At 38.9% G+C, this 20213-nt stretch overlaps 1 protein-coding gene across 1 annotated transcript in view; it reads left to right on the forward strand.

Annotated features, from left to right (window-relative positions):
- The first annotated feature begins 659 nt into the window (after window positions 1-659).
- LOC139734821 (uncharacterized) overlaps window positions 660-20213 on the forward strand; it is a 43049-nt gene continuing 23495 nt past the window's right edge. The window contains exon 1 of the mRNA XM_071645606.1: window positions 660-936. Coding sequence (XP_071501707.1) covers window positions 815-936 — 122 coding nt within the window. The 5' untranslated portion in view covers window positions 660-814. The remainder of the gene's footprint in view (window positions 937-20213) is intronic.

Genomic DNA, 20213 nt, shown 5'->3' on the forward strand with positions numbered 1-20213 from the left:
TATTTTAGGCTTTATCGAGAAAATTTTATATGATAGGATGTTTTGTGGTACAACAGACCTATACATTTGCGTTAAATGTCAAATCTTGAAAATTTTATAAATCACTGTTCCCCAAAGGTTAACAAGACCTTTAATACTGTCGTTTGTCGATATGACACTTTGCGTAACACAGCTTAAACCACTCAATACGCTACCGTTCAAAACACCTATCAAATAGATTGCAAGATTTGACCCGCTTCTATCGTGATAAGAAACCGACTGAAAAGGAACAGCAGAAAAAAACGGATAAACTACTGTATGTGGCTGAGCATAGCACGCGTCTACCGTTGCAATATACTGGCCAGCCGCATACCTGCGAAAACTTTCAACCACTGAGCATCGCTGAAGCCGACAACCGGATCTTGACCAATCAGCGCCGACTGAGCACTCGGCCCACGCTTTCGTACATTGAAAGCAATCTCCTCTTTACGGTCGACGGACTTTCGGGGGGTACTCTCGCACCATGGACCCTACCGCACAATCCTATGGTTGACATCCGAAGCGCGCGGGTTCCGCTGTTGTGTGCACTTTCATGCTACGACTCGAGCACTGGTTGAAATACAAGGAAGCCCGCAGCCGCTTGAAGGATTTGGGTCATAATAAAAAGTACCATTCTCACCTTCACGGATACACACATTGTCACTTCTTCTCGTGATAATGCGCGGATAGGATTAATCACATTCTGCTATCTGCAGCCTTTTGGTATATAAGTCTTTGAAACTGAATAGTGATTTCCAGCTGGCTTCTCTTTGAGTGACCCCAATAATTGCCAGCTATGTCAATGGCGGGAATACTGTCCTTCGTTATCGCCCTGTCAGCGGTTCTCCTTCTTCAAGCCGGGGGAGCTTACGGCGTCGGAAGCCTCTCGCCGACCGGGATCAACGTGTGCGAGTTTCAGTGAGTATGGAAGGATATTTTTACTTATATCTTCCTCCTTCACATCACCGCTCAGTATTTTCTCTTCGTTTTTATCTCCCTCTCTCATCCCCCTCTCTCCGTCTACTCTCCAGCTCCCTCTCTCTACCTATGTTATATACAATGTACATACCTACACTGTATGGACCCTCCATTGATATTTGCGTCGATGTCTGTGTATCTGTGCCAACCGTGGTTGCTATCTACAGGTGCAACTTCTCTCGAGGTTTCTTCCATCGTCATTATAATGTCTCTTCTTTCTACCGTTTTTTTAATCATAATTTCATTCATTTTTCAATTTTGTTTCTGGATTTTGTCGATTTCAACCGAATTGGTCTCGAGTGGCCAAGGTTGAAGATGGAATTTTACGCGACACTTGCTTGAGTTGTAGTAAAACGAGACAAGAAGTAAATTGTGATGCAGGCATATCAGATGCTTGCATTATCAATCATGGTAGGAGCTTGCGTTCACTCGATGTCTTCTCAAAGGCTGTTTTCGTGGATGGCAACGTTCGCTAGAATCGCATTTGACAGATTGTATCTCAACTCTTTGTTTGTTTGTCTGAGTGTACATCAATTGATTTAGCTTTGAGTAGACAAAATTAAATGTCATTTTTCCGTTTGTAGTGTTTTGAGTTCCATGCGGTTTTTCACATCCTCTGTGATGTAAACAAGCTCCATCGGACAGGAAAACATTTGAATATCACGTGACAGTAAATAAGGGTTTCGTTAAATGGGACGATGGACCGTCAATGAGCCAAAAAACTACAACTTTGATGACCCCCTCCCTCCCCCCCCCCCCCATAATTAATTGTGGAAGTATTGAGGGCTACGATTGACGAAAGGTATAACCGCGATTACCATTAATGTCAACCGGTTTATCGTGAATCCGATTTTCAAGGACCCCAGAGAAGGACTTCCTCTCGACCTAAAACCTCTTAAATGCCGAAACCAATGAGATTTGTATTTTCTGACCTTTTTTTTTTTGTAAAACAGGAAAAAAAAATAAAAAGCGCTTAATATTCATAGTCGTTTGCTAATGAATGAACATCGTTGAATTATTTTTTGTTTCTTCTTTTACGTTTTCGATTCGGGTTTGATGTGCTGTTCTATGTTTGTTTGTATGTTTATCTATTAATTCGGTTGAAACGTCATATACCATTTGTCCGTAGAGGTCTGTGCCCGCGAATGGAAGAGCAAGCTCTTTAGGAAAGCAACGGGAAGATGGGATTAATTTTTTTTTTTTTGTAAAAGAACATAAATTATCAGATTATTGCCTTGTTGTGATATAATTGGTGTCAAATGAAAAAAATAGAGAATGATAGATAACGATATCTACAAATATTAATGGAAATGAAGCTCTATAACACAGTAAATCTTTACAAGGGAGAATACAAAGAATACAAGCTGTAGGGATGAAGGACAGTGTGGGGGACATAACGCACTACAGACTAGAGATAGAGGCGTAATATTACGAACAGTCTTCGTGAATTGAACTCATTTGTTAATTAGCTCAACGTCATTCAGATCCTTCCAAACGGGATACCCATCCGCACAATAGATATAATTGGGAGGACTTTTCAACTCTGATACACAAAATTACGCCCTTAACGTTAACCCACTTATGAATTAATTGAATAAGCTTGAGCAGCGGCGCCTTGTTGAGCAGAAGATTAGTGTAAGGTTACCCCGATTTTTTTTTTCTCTCTCTCCCTCTCTCTTTCTCTCGAATGAGCTAGAATACTACAAACATATTATTCGGGTGCAGTATCTTGTTGACGGGCCCACTTACAATGTGTTAATATTTTGTCCAGTGCCTATATAGTTTCGGCGCCTGTATACATCGAGTGTAGCAGACAACATGTTTTCGTTTGTGTTTGAAGTGAATGTGTGTGTGTGTATGTGTGTGTGTGTGTGTGTGTGTGTGTGTGGGTGTGTGTGTGTGCTTGTGAGAGAGAAAGACAGACAGACAGACAGAGACTGGGGGGTGGGCTGGGTAGATGTGTTTGACTGTTTGACGAGGAAGTATTTACATCCTGTGCTCAAAGACATTGAACCAAAGTGAAACAGCACAAAATAAAATGTTTCCTACTTTTTTTAATCATTTCAGGCATTATAGAAAAGGAAATGGGGGATGGTTGTGGAGGGCAAAACAGACGGAGTACTCAGTCCACTTTGAGGGCCGGCTGGCACGTTCAATGCTGGCCTCTTTCCATTTCTGTCGTTAATACATCGGATGACCTCGGAATTTTTCGATAACCATTCGTTTCCACTCGAGACACTAACCAACAGAATGATCTTATTTTGGGAACTTTACGATCTTTATTAATAAAATGCTTGCATGATACAATCCACACCGCATACCACAATCCTAGCGTATTTTGCTTCGTATCATTTTTTTTTTTTTTAGCATCAATGCGGGCATATTTCTCATTTAGACGGGGGGGGGGGGCGGTGTCCACAAAGAATAGTGTCGTAAAACCTCTTACTTGTTGATTTTTTTTTAAAATCAAAACCAGGTGACGGGGTCGCCTATTGTTTGTACTTTGCAACCTTTTTTTTTTTTGTATTTGTAAGACTTTTAGAAATATGAAAATAAGTTAAAATTGATATTCAAATTTGAAAAAAAAAACTTACTTAAGCAAATTACAGATCTGTACATCTGTTTGCAGGGCTTCAATACATTTTCTCCGAGAAATGTTCGTCTGTCCTTCATCTGCACGCATTCACCAGACAGTTTACTGGAAAATACCGCTTTCGAATAGTTTGTACTTGCGATGAAATTTATCGCGAAATAGAACAAACGAGAAACGCAAAAGAAAAGAAAAAAGAAAAGTAAGCACGTCACAGAGAAATGGACATGCACAAGATAAATGGTTAGAAAGTAAGAGGCGGGTATGGCAGGGAGGAAATAGTCCATTTCCCGCCATTCCCCTGTCCCAGCCGGACCCTTACCCCTTCGGTTAGACTATGGAGGTACACTTTGTACCTCCATGGTTAGATGAATTCACCTGTAACATCAACATAGAGGACGCCTAGCTTGTGTTGCGTTGGTTTAGGCCCTTCGCCGTAGTTAGCAACTCCAGTGCCTACCTAATCGGCCCCATTTACCTTTAAGTTCTAATGCCTTTGTTGTCTCCATAATTTTACATGCATCAAGGATATTACTCTTTTTGCACCCCACCCCGTATTTTGTTTAAAGCATGCATGAGAGGGGAAGGAAGGGGGATGTTAAAAGATTTGGATAAGTCGCTGATAGAAACGCTCTTGAACTGTCAAAATCTCGCTCCTTTGCCTACATCTCGTTCATTGGAGACGCTCTAATTCCCACTCTGAGGAATTGGCGAAAAAAAAAAGAAATGGGAGCAAATAAAAACCATACTATACCGAGAGTCGAAGTGCTATCGAAAGGGAAATAAAAGTGAAAATAGTGAGGTTATCAAACTATTCTAAGGCATCATCAGCAAAACTTGTTACTGGTGCAGGTCCAAATACGGATGGGAATTATGAAGACATTACAACTCCGATGTCAAAATTGTTATTATTTTCAATATTATGTCGTCAAATGAATACGTATTTTCCCTCGGTAATAAGCATCCTCGTTGTTCTACGTTTACACTTCGTATTTCAAATTTAAGTCATTTGTTCGCTTTCTTATTTTATTAAAGATTTCCCTACCATGGCCATCGATTCAACAAGTTGTGATGTGTTGAATCGACATGTGTATATCAAAGCCTACCTCGTAAGGCATTTTCTTGCAGATCTTCTATTTTTCTAAAGAACAAACGAAAAGGGTAAATATGACTAAGAACAAATCGCTTTCACCGGTGAAAATGACTTATCACCGTTTTAATTGACCGCCGTCTTTGTTTCTCTCAGTCGGTGACGAAGTGATTATGACGTCATAACTGACAATGAATGCTACTTATCGGACAACCCTCGGCCTCGTCTGTACGACCGTTGACTGAGCTTTAATTGATATTTGTCTCTGTAGGCGTTGCAACGGCTGTATCCTGTTGGCCCCTGTATAGCTAGCGATCTCTGTGACGATTCTTCAGGGTTAAAGTTTGACCGATCATGCACTTCTCTGATCAGTTTCACTCCTTCTTTTTTTCGAGGGAATACCACTATCTGAATGACACATTTAGATTAGGACAATTATTCATTTGAAAGGGCGCACCTCATTCTTAGTCATTTACTCGCATTGTAAATGCTACGATTAATATCTTTCATGAGATAAGGGGGAGGAGATTCCTGGAAATCCAGGATATTTCCAGATTTCCAAGCAGTCTAAGTTTTGTTTTCATTTCCAGGGGCTGTTACACCTACTGACATGTTACGCGAATCTGTAGGTATACTATATGAGGTTGGCGGTTGAGAAAGTCTTTATCTACTTCTGTCTTTGTTTGTTGTTGTTTGGGGGTTGTCATAGAACTCTATTTTTCTCCTGTTTTTCTGTCAATGTATAAATACAAGCACACACACACACAAGCCTACGCAGAATGATCTATGGGAAACTGTCTTGTCCTTTCTCCTACTCTATAATACTACACTGTAGGCCTATTTCATAACCGAAAAGCATGACAAAATTGTAGGCAATCACTCTTTAGCTGATGTGATACTCTCTCTCTCTCTCTCTCCCCCCCCTCTCTCTCTCTCTCTCTTTGTCTTAACCCCACAAATCAATCCATGTATGTAAGTACAAACTCTCTCTCTCTTACACATACACACACTGTTTGAACGATGTTTATTCATTACCATTCAAAAAATACAAAGGCGATATCAGAAACTGGTACTGCCGTACAAAGTAACATTATCCGGACACAAGTAACACAAGTGATTATATCTTTCCTGTGTACATGTGTTTGTGTGTAACCGAAGTAGAAAGTATAAGGTGATGATAAACACATTGCATCTCATTTATCAGATAGAGAATAATTTAACTGAAAATATTGATAATACACATTCGACTGATTAGGAGAACGGTTGTTGAAGCTCAAAATGCAATAACATGCAGACAAACAAGATAATCCAGGAAAATGGGAATCAATGAAGTTATACCAGCGAGAGAGCGAGAGACAAAATAGACAGACAAACGAACAGACGAAGACAGAAGAGCAAGAGCGAGGCTAGCAAAATGCTTGGGGGAAATGAGTAAAATGAGAAAAAAGGGGGGACGGAAGGAAGGGTTGGGCAAAGCACGACCGAAATAGACAGAAACCATCCAGGATTTTTTGTCTGTTCCTGGCGATATTGCGTGTCAAGCTTGCCTGCTGCCCTATTTAACCAGGGAGGTGAGCGCTCATCTCCCTGATTTGACGTATGTTTTCTATTTAGGGTTCTCATGTATGAGTTTTCTTTTCTGTATATATATTTTGACATCATTGTGCAAACAACAAAAAGAAAAAATAAACAAAGTATAGCTTGATAAACATAGACTAAAAATTGGCCCAACAAAAATAGCACAATGGTCGATTTTTTTTAAAGCTCCGAGCAAGTGTTTGATTCAATCATATCATAATTTCTTTGTGATGTGGCATATTATGCACATATAGACGTTTTTTTTCAGTGAAGACTATGATCGAATGAACTATAATGAAAATGTTGCCATGGCGGGCAGATGTCCTATGGATGTGGAAATTGAGCAAGTGAGTTACATAGATTAGTTGTCTTGTCGTGAAATCAACATTGTTATGGTGAATCACATGTATTTTCCATCGCTCGAGTGCAATGAGGCTCACTGGAGTGAGATACCGTAATTAGCAACCCCTCCCCTCCCCTCCCTCTCCCCCATAATTGGACATGAACCACTGCAGTTTCACTATCCAATGTTTTAAATCAAGAACCCCTAATGAGCAAACATCCGACACCTCAGCGTCACAACTTTTAGTAACTCAAAAGCGATCATCAGGTTCGTTGCACTTTTCTTTTTGAGATGGTTGATGTCTCTGTACGGCTGAGGAGGAACGTGTTTGAGTCAGTTTCTAAACTATCTAAAAATTAACATTATTTTGTAAAACCATCAGGACAATTTTAGCTTTCACTGCGCCTGGCACACACACACACACACTCACACACACACACACATACACATTCAAGCTGTTTCTTTTTTGTTTTTTGTTTCTGTTTTTGATTATCTTGGCCTGCTCTAGGAGATGAATGAAAGGGGAAGAGAGAGAATACGGAGAGAAAAAAAATACGAGAAAAGATTCATACATAAAGGGCGAGAGAGAGATGTGCTGTTTTGTAAAATGGCAATTTGTTTATCAGGCCGAGTACAAAACAGTAGTATTGTACAATAGTGTTAATGGCATATTAACATAATTTTGTTTTATGTATAAGAGAATAAACCATCGTATCATGCCACAAGTATCCCAGTTTGCTTTGAATCGGCTGATAAATATCGTGATACAGAACATCCAGAACATTTGAATGTATTTTGGACTGGATCAGATTAATTTGACATTGTTGTGATATTCTTTTATTGCAAGAAGGAAAGCCTGAACAAAATGAACAACAGAAAACCAAAAAAAAAAAAGAAGGAAAGAAGAAAAAACCCGACAGACAAAATAAACAAACAAGAAAGAGGATGTACACTAAGATGCAAAGCGAGAGTTAGTAGGTAGTTACTTCATGAGCATAATCATTCATGCCATATTCATGTTGCTGTTTAATACTATTGCTACTGTTGTTGATGTTGTTGACGTTGTTGACGTCAGAAGTCGCAGACTTTGCACCGACCGCCTGTCGGCAAATGTAACGAAACAAGCACAAAACAATGCAGAATAATGGGGCTGTACAGTGGTGGATGGGTATCTTTTTCATTTTCTGCTTGAGATTTGAATAAAAATTTTACTTGAAACCTGCTTGGTGAATCACAATTTCCGACGTAATCCTGTAGGGCATAAAGGAAATGAACATAGGCTGAATACATGCTGTGAAAGAAGCATCAACGTTTGTTGCAATATTAGATAGTCGCCCCCGAGCTTTTCAGTGGTTGGCACGGGTCGTGTTACTGGTGCAAAGGGAACGTTGAATGTTGGTGTGTCACAAAACACTACTGAATTCTCTCATGACTCTGTGTGTCATCGTGAGGTGTGAATAAATGTCGGTGTGGTTTTTTTCTTCTTCTGACTTACGCTTGCAACTTTGGTAGAAAGTTAACCCTTTTCTGTGTCAGGAATTTTGGACAGGGTGTACAAGGCTTGGGGATTTTTTTTCAGTGCCAATCGGCACTCAAGCACATATGGGTTAAATAAAGCGGTGCAGGTTAGCACTTCAACGCTTTTTGGAGACTCATTATAGTCACATGTACTCATGTCCGATAGGGGATGCCCCCCTTGTCGGGAATCATCCATCTCTACCCATCGCCACCCCACCCCCCCCCCCCTTCCACCTCTGCTTTGATCTGACGGATTATATATTATTCATCACGCAGGGTGGAGATAGGGAAACCGAAGCTACACAAACACCCGGGAGCACAAAGGCTCCCCGCTGAAACATATCATGACAACTCGACGGTCATTAACGTCACTGTTAACCTCATAAGGGAAACAAAAAAAGAAGAAGATGCCGACACAAAACAAAGCAAAGCAAACGATAGGCTCTCTAGAAGTCCGTTAAAACGACGTACAGGCCTTCACTAGAGTCCATCGTGCTATCGATGTCATCTGCTGATGCTATTTATATATATATATATATATATATATACATGTATATATATATATATATATATATATATATATATATATATATCACTCTAGACTTGCACATTCCGCTGCTGTATGCGCAAATGCAAACAGGAAACATTTTTATTCTTTGAAATATTTTAAGATATTAATTTCATCTAGTATGTACTGATAACCGATCTCAACGTATAGGGTATTTTAAAGAAGATGTAGGGGATGAAAGAGCGAAGAAGAGAAAGAAGAAAAAGTGGTGGTAGCATTTTTTTTTAATCTCTTGCCTATACCCTGTTATGTGATTCAGTGATAAACAAGCACTAATACAATTTATTTATTTGATTTTGTCGAGTTTCTAGTATCATCATTTTGTGTCAACCAAGAATGGTCCTAGAGATCAGTCCGTACAGGATCAACAGGCCACCATAATGCGTATAGTGTAAAAGGACGACTTTTATTTCGGCCCAGTGAGATCCAAGGTATGAATATTGGTCAGGAGGTATTGATGTGATGACAGACACCCGCTTTTACGTCGGGCTTCTCATTGTGTGTGCCTTTTTGTTTGTTATGTTTTGACACTTCATTACGGGGAAATGTCAACAAATACGGATCGCGCGGAGATTATAGTACGGAAACTACGGTATCCAGTGGCATCTTTAAACACACAAACAGCAGACTGCGAAAAGCATGGAAAACACCGTGACTGTGAAGTCAGTGTATTTGAGAGGGAATGAAACAACAAAACATTCATGTGTGTCTCACTCGTGAAAATCCTCCAGTGAAGAAGAAAATGTTGCCTTGGTGTAACAACGAGTAAACTGTTCATCTTTTTTTCATTCATGAATTATGTTCTTTATCATTTATCCATGTTGTGTTTATCGCGTTCAAGTCTCAAATATAGGTTTTCCCGGCCAATTTCGCACTTTTGTCAGTCCATTTGATAAAAGGTTCATTCAATTTAGCGAAAATCGTCGTCACTGCACATTCTGTCATTCGAAATTGCAAGTTGGTCGTTCAATTTAGCATTTCGATCAATGAAATTTGCACATGTGCCTTTCGAATTCGTAAAACGAGCATTCAAATTGGCACGTGCTCTTCAGTCATTCAAATTCGCCAACACTGGCCGAAAGGGGTATTTCAGTCATTCAATTTCGCGTATGGGCAGTCAAATTCCTAACATGTTCATTCAAATTAACGTCATGTTATTTCTCTTTTGAAAAGGTGATAACATTAAACGCGTATTTCTATGTGACTTTTTGTTTCATCCACGCACTGTTAAGCAGTAAAAGTATCATATTTTTTACCATATATAAGTCGAGTTTGTTGTTCTGTAACGCCCCTTTTCTTTCATACATGTCATTTTAGGCCTACATGTACCAATACTACAGATTAACTTCATCTTCTCACAGTCATGACAGCACAAGTTAGATACAGACGTATTTCTCAAGAAGACAGAAAAAGAATTATAGGAACATTTGATGATCATAACCTTGACTTCCTATAGAACTGGCCGACACACTCGGAATAAAGCACTCAACGGCCAGATAAGTTGTGGCGACACGATACACTATATCTTCGGACTGGAAGAATCACTAAGCACATTGAAGAAAAAAAAACAGTTGCCAAAATCTCTAAAATAAGTACGAAAATATGAAATGTAATGACGCTTGCAAAACAATAACTACGTTGACAAAAAAAGAAAGAAAGAACCAAAGCATAAACATGCGTGCTAAATTGACCGCAAAAGATGTTAAATTGGATGCCCAAAAATGAATTTGAATGAACGAGTGCGGCATGTCCGTGATCACGTGACCATATCATTCTAAATTGAATGAACGAATAACGAAATGGTGCTTGTTTTACGAATTTCAATTGAAAAAGTGTTAATTAGAATGAGGCTAAAGGTAATTTGAATGCTCCAAAATGAATTTGAATGAAGAGATCATAAAATTGAAGTACCGAACATGTCATCTACGCTAAATTTCGCTAAATTGAATGCAGCAATTAGGAAATGGACTGACAAAAGTGCGAAATTGGCCGGGAAAACCTATATTATTATTCGTCTATAATCTTGAATGAATGTCTAACTTTTCCCTTGTAAAGTGGTCTCTATCTTTTAATTTTGTTTGATATTTTAGAGTGTGTTTTTTTTGCATTATTTTTCTTGTTCCGTAAGTTCCTCATGAAATGTATTTTGTTGTTTTTGTTTTTATATTCGAAACATGCAAGTAGGCCTACGTTTTATTGAAAGGTTTATTTATTCATATCACATCTCGTAGCCCGAGGGCTAAATTGCGTATAATATCACATAAAATATATACATACAAATTCAAACATTCAGACGGTTACAGAGTAAAGCATTTGCACGTGTGATAGAATTGAGTGGGAAAATATCATAAGTATGCAAATCAATAAGTTGAGCATTATCCGATATAATATATCATGCAAGATAAGAACATATTCCACATTTGTCAAAACAAGCAGAACTATATAAAAATACTGTGACGGCTGGTTTGCCTCTACTCCAATAAAACTACAAAACATCATACACAAAACATCAGGTTTGCATGACTGATGATAACCAAAGATAAAATATTTAAAAATTTAAAAATGTGATTGCACAACCCCAATATAATTACATCAACTGATTTTTTTTTTTGTATATTTCATAACCAAATTTTATTCTAATGACTAGATTATCAAATGAAACATATACCCTAGCACTCTCATCCGACCCCTTAAAAATACCCGTGACCCACATTCTTCTTTAAACATAATCCAAATAACAACATCAAACTCACAGAATAGTTCCTCTAACTGTCCAAAAATATACATAAAAATATACATAAAAATGTCATATTTCTCCATTCAGAATTGCAGATTTATTAAAAAAATAGCTTTATGGGGGTGATTCTCAAAGCAATATACGGAATAGATGTAGAGTATAGAGATACGAGAGGGATAGAGGGAGAAGGAGAGATAAAGGCAATAAGTATGTGTATACAATACATCATGCACAATACGCACAAATACACAGCCTTTTGCATGTAGTCACATACCATGTGCGAACCTTTGTATAAGGGGGCAGGGTTACAAAAATAACATATTTATATTCTGCGTAGCTTTCTCAGTGAGATACATATCATAAACCACACATATTTGTTAATAGATATTGGGAAAATAGAAAGATAGGGTGGTAGAAAGCTTTTAACGGTGCACCACGTCTTCTTTCTTGGGTATGTATGAGGCCCTGAAAAAGGGCCTATAAACCCACTCTTGCGATTCGGCAAGCATGTTCTTGCCGTTTTCAAGAGTTGCTGATCGCAGGAAACAAACTGAAAATATCGATGAAAGTCTTGCCTATTGTGGACGCAGCAAAATGTGATTCATGTGTTTTTGAAACATATGAGCTGACTAGCCTTGTAAAGCAGACCAGACAATTACGTGAGGGAGTATGTGCGATTAGCGAATACATTCGGGGGATGAACTGTAATGAATCTAATCGAATTATATCCGCTACGCTTTGATTCTTTTAATCGGTTTTGTCAGGTGCAACTTGATAGCGTGATAAAGCAAAATCTTTTTTAAAATAGTCCATTAAAATGCATTTCCCGCCTGGACACAAGCTGATCCAGAAGTCGTACTGCCAATTTGCGTTTCGAATCCTTTTTAAAGTGCGGTGATCAACCGCAATAGATGGACTCATGGACCCACAACGAAACCTCACGTTATACGTGTGTGAAGTGTGGATGGTTCGGGAAGTTCCATACTGATCGTTACATTTCTGGTCTAATCTCTTCCCTCACTTTGTTCGTCATCAAAGAACGTGTTTACGTATCTTTTTGTTCTTCTCAGAGAATGTCTGGACGAGCTTCCGTGTTGAGACCAATATATATACCAACGTTGATAGCACTAATTATAGAGTGGGGGTTTTACCGACAAATTCATTAAGCCCTCCAATTAAATTTCACCTTTGCCTTGATCGACTTATTCAGCGCATTATTTCCTCGCGGGGCCGAGAGTTGGCGAATTCATGATTCCGACACACGCACACACACTTTATGCGAACTCAAAATATTTGTCACATACGTTTGTTCACGTAGCAAGTCTGTAAAGAATGAATATTTGCAAGCATGCAATAACACGTCGACAGTGGGTTTAAAGGGATGGTATAGTGTTGGTGGAGGTGGGGATTCAGCCTTTAACTTTTTGTAAGATACCCAGAAACCACTTGATAGAATCATATTTAATGGCATACAATTCTAAGAGGAATTCAAAGTCCATTTATTGAAAATTGAAAAAAAAAATGGTTTTGAAGTGGTTGAGATATCCAAAAACAAAGTAGGGCCTAAAGCAAAGCGATTCTAATAAACTTTTATTAGGATTGCTTTGTTGTGGATATCTCAGCCATTTCAAAACCAATGTTCATCAATAAACGTTGAATTTCTCTTAGAATTATATGCTCTTTCATATTTCTTGAGAGGTATCTCATTATCTCAAACAATCATCATCAAAAAAACGTTGGAAACCTGTGGACCCATCTATACTGAAACCGTATCTCCATCCCTTTGATGTCTTAAATGTCTTTGTTTCTGATCAATAACACTTTTCAATATAAGAACCACACAACACCTAATGATTATCGTAACGACAGTCGTTCATTCAATGTATTCATTCCTTCTACTTTTTTTCCCAAGAAAAAGCATACAGTAATTATGAATGATCTTAAGTATACATTTGACTGTGAAACTTAATGATAGTTAACAAATGAAGATGATACATGCATACCGGAAAAAGGCAAATTTATGTTTAGAGAAAAAAAAAGAACTGAGAGGTCCACTAAAAAGCATGCTTGTATATTGTGAATCACTCAAAGAATCTATGAGAGTACTAATTCCAAATGCTAAACCCCAAATTATTCAAAACAGAACGGAACAAAACAGGCGAAACACAACAAGATGACATGAATGTGGGGTACCAATTGAACGAAACGACCGCTAAACAAGTGCTGTTGTTTTGCTGACGGGGAAAAAGTATACACGAGTATCATTCAGTTCGAAGTAAATTGTTTAATACAACGGAACAAAGACCTGAACTCGGCCATGAGCTTACCTTGTACCCGTCTTTTCCCTTTAGGAAAGGTTGGCTATCTTCGTACTCATTGTTTTCGCGCCAATCGCATGTTTACTTGTCATTGCGCGGCTCCTTTCCGACACAAAGTGCAATGTAAATGACTTTGTTACATTGATCACCTTTTTTTTTTTTTTACATGATGTCCTTTTTTTCCCCAAAGAAATAAGGCATACACTAGCTGCTTCTTTGAATAAGGGCAGAAGTAACAAAAACCATGGAGAGCGCCGTGTCTGAGTGTTTGTGTGCGTGCGCGAATGTGCGCGTCTTCTTCTCAGCGTTTCGTCATAAGACGATAAATTAATATCATCATTGCAAAATCTGACGCCAGATCACAGGTTGTTCGAAGATCAGCTGTCATATTAATCTATATCATGCGAATCCATCAAACGCCACCATGCACAAGTGATGCAGGGCAGCTAGGAGATTGACAATGTACCTATTCTGGCAGGTTTTTGGTCAAAGAGAATCTACCGTTGCCGTGCATGACGGGCCAAGCTCACTGTTACATTGTCACGTTTGACACTCGCTAGATCGAGGCCAAAACGACAAATTTGGCCGACTATAATATTTATGGTGGATATGGAACTTATGTGCACGGATGAAAATTTGACGCTTTATACTCCCACAGGCTGAATTCACCTTTCTCTCTTTGTCTTTGTAATAGGAGCAGGCAAGTGAAATCAACCACAAAAGAAAAACGACAACGACAAAAGAAAAACCCAAGAACTTAAAGGGAAGGTATAGTTTGGTTGAGATGGGGATTCATAATTCACCTTTTGCGAGATAGTTAGAAACCACTTACATGAAATATTTAACGATCATGCAATTCTAAGAGGAACTTATATTTTATTTGATGAAAATTGCTTTTGAAATGACTGAGATATCCAAAAACAAAGAAATCCTAACAAAAGGTGTGACCCACCTTCTATTAGGATCATTTTGTTTCACTTTGCTTTTGGATATCTAAGCCAGTGCACAATCGACTTTTGTCAGATGAACCTTGAATTCCTCTTAGACTTGCATCATCTATAATATTCCATATAAGCGCATGGTTCCTAATCTAACATCTGAGTCCTCCATCTCAACCAAAACCTTTAAAGTTTAACTGTCACCTCATCCTTGTTGTTGAAATATTTCGGACAATAATTGCACGATATCTTCTGGCGTCATCAATCGAGCCTAGTATTGCGTAACTAATTTGGCAAGGGTAACCTGTAATTGTACCGTCCTGCCTAAAGAACATTCTCTAACCTAACATGACCCTTCCGCTTTGTGATATTGGAAATCTAAATGGAGACATCGACCCTAGAAAACGTCATCGGTCTCGAGCTCATAGTTTGGAATCAGGACAAGAATTGGTCACCTCTACGAAGATATGGTATTCACATAACAATTATGATTGGTGCATCTGATAGTGATGACAAGGAGAAGAAAACCCTCATCAGTTTTGAATTCCTTCAGTAGTTCGTGTCACGAGGACAGCTGTCTTCATGAATGAATGAATGAATGAATGAATGAATGAATGAATGAATGAATGAATGAATGAATGAATTGCTTTATTGTCCATAAAGGAAATTATCTTTTCACTGGTTTTTTACATATAGTCCACATAGTGAACAAGACCAAAAATTACAATTACATATTACAAATTGACAAATTCATCACTGCCATTCTGACAAAAATATACTTCATACAATTTACTGATGTAAGCTCTAACCGATACCAGTTAGGTTAATCCATCAAATTGGGGAAAAAATAAATGACTGGATTTCACAACATTCCCGATAGACTATAATGCGATTCATCGCGTTGTGAATAAAATAGATCAGCAACCTCATGCTCATTTTTTTTTTCAATATGGATACGTTTTCCTGTTTTGTATGCTTTTGGAGTAGGGTGCGCTCATGACCTATACTGTGTTCTTGGCTAATCATTTTTTTTTCACCCCCGCATCAATGGCTTTACAACAGAATGAAATTAATGATCAACACCTAATGACTCAGTCAAGGTGTAAGGGACAATGTATCTCTTTAATAGTCTAAAGCATAGAATGCACATTGTACTTACGTATACTAATAAACATAACACAAATACAGACGCACGCACGCACTTATGGATTGATATTAACATGATACATAATTAACACTACATAATAGGAAAACTTCTGTGACAATAATCATGCAAAAAAAAAGAGTATTATCGTAACAATTATCTGCTGGTTCATGGTGTATCTTCATTCTATAAGGTTTTAAGCGGAATGAAAAAAAAACAGGGTTGAAGTGGTCATCTGACGTTTGGCAGGCGTGTTTCTTCTCCAAAATAACTAACTTGAGTGGTAGTTTTGGGGGGAAAACTTCAGTGGGAGACTATACCGCTATCGCTATCTGCCTTGCGGTTGTTGGCTTGGCCACACGGTGGGTCCGATGTCACTCTCGCAAAAATAATCCCAACCAGAACAAAACAAGACAAAATAAAAAAAAAATCCCTTTTGCGCCCCAAAATTGCAATATGCACGATATGATTCAAGGTTGCAACGAAACAGATGGAACGCTTATCGCAGAGGCTCCAACGAAGGTATACCTTTGTTGTAGGCTCTGGATTTTGGGGTGTGAATGTGCATGTTTGTCGCAGCATATATGGTAGGTTAATAAGTTTTTGTCCTTTTCTTCATAATGATCTATTCTTATCAAAGCACTAACTCATGCGCGCGCGCGCGCACACACACACACACACACACACACACACACACACACACACACAAACACATTAAGATACGCATATTATGATGTCAGACCAGGGAGATGTGAGCTTCCACCTCACTGCATGGTCAGACCATGGAGCTACTAATCTCTGTTAGTAGCTCCATGGTCAAACTAAGGAGGTACTAGGTCAGACTGACGAATCTGCCTAGAGACAGACACTATTTGGTCAGCGCAGATAGAAGCATTGATTAACTTTTAATCGATTCACGCATTTATTTTGTGCTTAATTTCTTCCTTTATTGTAGAAAATATTGAATGATATTCATTTCACCCTCCAAAATTAAATCTAATCCCCGCATACCTATTTTGGAGTTAGCATTCATGTTGTCATGTGCAATGTAATGTGTAATGTGGGGGAAAAAAAACACGAAACTTTTCAACACCCTGTAGGAGTGACAGAAAAGTGCATACGAACATATGAAGAGAAATAAGAAAGCTGGCCTGCAGCATGTGAAGTCATTATGAAACTATTTTGACTCATCTTGATGACTAGGCCTATGGACAAAGAACCACAATGCACGTCATACATTGTTGCTCCTTACTTTGACTTTCAGTTTTCAACCATCACAAGTCATGACAAAAGAATATGGCAAGTCTTGCCAATCTTGTCAAGGCAATTTACAGGGCCCAACTCTAACTTCTTTTGTGGTTACCTTTTCGAGACACTATATATTTTAAGATTTCAAACATTGCATGGTGGTCCAAAGTAAAAGGAAACGTATCAAACATTTCGAATTCTAGTTAGGCCTACCCAATCGCGATACCAAAAGATAACCTTTCTGGAAATTTGATGGCCCCGGGCCACCGGGCCCACGGGCCACCGCTAATGTCGAGTCCTGCAATTAACTACGTTAGCCTATTATAAGCCACATCAATTTCAATTGCCTGACATCAACACTTTTATGTATGTGTTATCTTTCCTTGGGTGTTTGTTTGTTTGTTTGTTTCTTTATTCCTTTCAAATTGATTTCTTCTATTTCATGCATGTGGCATCGAGGCAGCATGCCAATTTGATCAATGTGACTTCGAAAGATATCTGGTCTTTTGAATTTATTCTCAAAATAGTTCAACAAACATCACACAGCTATCAGTAAATTTAATGTCTTCATTGTGCGGTTCCATTGTCAGCGTGCACTTGAAATTGAAGTGGGCTATAGGGTGCGCCGCCTGGGTACTGGAAAGTCACTTGCACCTGATTTGCCGCTGTCTTCCTGTTCAGTAAACCACGAAACGAAGCTTGGCTCTACCTGATGCGATTTACAGGGATTCTCGTTCCTGTGTTGGCCGGGCTGCACCCGCCCGGCTCGGCCCCGCGGCTCCGGTGTACAGTCACGAGACGACCAGTGCTGATTAACACATCTTCGTGGCTGAGTGAGGGTTTTTCGCAAAACCGCCTCCGTCGGTCTGTGTACTTACTGTAATATACCACGCAGACTTATCCTTGTCCGCAGTGAAAAATGTCAAGAACAAAGACTCTCACTGTACTATGTTAGGCTATTCCAGGTGGGAATCGCATCATTTTTGCTCCCTGCATATCCAGTATGACTCCAGCAGCGGAATATAAAACTAAGTGGTGGGGGGGGGGGGGGGGGGGGGGGTTGATTTTAAATGCACTGATGACAGCGGATGAGGTAGTCTGGGTGAATATCCTTTGAAGTTCAACTTGTCATGCCAGTCACGAGCAGACCTGAAAGGACCTTCCTCCAGGCGGACTTGAATGGTTCATCCCTAAGCACCTCTCAGGTCTCGAAGGGGCAGCACTTAATCGAAATGTCCATCAACAGAGAGCAGCACTACCGATGCAGACATGCAGTTGACTTGCACCCGTGTGTGTGCCGAGCCAAATAAAACATCAGAAACCATCCTCTTTTCTTTTTTACTTTCCCTTTTTCGGGTGGTCGAATATTCTAGGGCTAATTTGCACAGGGCAAAAAGCTGTGAACTCTTTGCTGATAGGATATGGCATCTTGTAATTGCCATTAAGCGCAGTTTCGTTTCGAGCGCAGTTTTGTATTTTAATAGTTGGTACGTAATTATGTCTCTTGAACTGTTTTCTAAACCCCTTGTGTGCTTAGAGTGCCGATTGGCTCAGAAAACTCCTAAAGTGTTGCACATACTGTCCAGAGTCCCTGACTCGAAAAGGGTTAATCGACAGAAATAGAACAAACTTTGCCATTACAATATCCCCGTCATCTGCTAGAGAGGCATGACAGACAAATCGGTAAAGATGGATGCTTCCACCAAGTGAAATTTTGAATTGATAAAACATCCTTTGAATTGATAAAACATCCTTTGAATTGATAAAACATCCGAAAACAGTGTCAGTGATCACAGATGTGAGGACGGAAGCACACATACAAACACATCAGCACAAAATACTTTAAAGGGTTAGAGCAAAGCTTATTACAGCTTTGTGAGATATTCTGAAACCACTCTATGAGATGTCAAAGAGCATACAATTCTAAGGGGAATCAAAGGTTTATTTGATGAAAATCGGTTTTGAAATGACTGAGATATCTAAAAACAAGGTTAAACAAAGAGATCCTAATAAAAGTCGTGGCCCGTCAATTTTATTAGGATCGCTTTTTTTTAATATCTCGGCCATTTCAAGGCCAATTTTCATCAAATAAACGTGGAATCCCTCTTGAAATTACATGCTCTTTCATATTTCATAAGAGGTTTCTCATTATCTCACAAAAAAAAAATGTCATAAACCTGAATCCTCACCTCAACCAGTACTGTACAGTCCCTTTAAAGTTCTCCCCCTTAAAAGATAAGATAAGGAGAAAAAGAATAAGATGACCTAGAATGAGGTTATATGCGTAGCCCGCAAACTTTTAAGAACGTACAATGGATGGAAATACTGATACTACGAGGAAACCAAAAATGCGAATGGGAAGTACTGAGGGATCATAATAGAATGTCGGTTTGTAAGCCGGGGGCCCTATTACACTTTTGGTTTCTAGTAATCATACGATGTCAACAGTGTTGAGTTTCCATGCAGGCTTTAATGAAGAGCTCAAAATCGATATTTTTGTTTGCGATAAACATAGTCAACAACCTTTGTGGTGACGTCAGTGGATCCCATGCGGTGAAACACTGCCCCTGTTGTACAAACTTTGCTGGGCGAAATAAGAGAAAACAGCTCTTGCATCTATAATTTCGGAAGTGGAAATTATATCGTGACAGCAATCTACGCTATGTTTCAAAAGATGATTAGATGATCCATCATGTTGCTGCTATATAGTTGTCTAGTTTGTTTGCAAATACTATAGTGCAATATGTTTAAAATTATATTTTAAACAAGTTTTAAGGGAGAAGGTATCCTTAAATGCAAATATTTTCAGATGTGTGGTAGAACAAATGGAGGTGGATGGGTTTGTTTGTTTGTTTGTTTGTTTGTTTGTTTGTTTGTTTGTTTGTTTGTTTGGCTGGTTGGTTTGGAAGTTCAATAATCTTTTAGGTCTGAATTTGAGTAATCCACATAAAATACTGTTCGATTATTGGTCATATAATGCTATCACGTGAGAAATGCTGCAAGGATCGAAATCATTATATTGCCTGTAGTGACGTCACGTCAGGCAATACATGTACTATAATTCCAGACTTTGACTGGCTACCAATAGGGTTAGAATGAAGTGATGTGTTTACGAAGTCCATACAATATAACAAATTAATATTGC

The sequence above is a fragment of the Diadema antillarum genome, unplaced genomic scaffold, assembly GCF_040938485.1.
Source record: "Diadema antillarum isolate AM-2024a unplaced genomic scaffold, OU_Dant_1.0 seq00000549_RagTag, whole genome shotgun sequence".
Lineage (NCBI taxonomy): Eukaryota > Metazoa > Echinodermata > Echinoidea > Diadematoida > Diadematidae > Diadema > Diadema antillarum.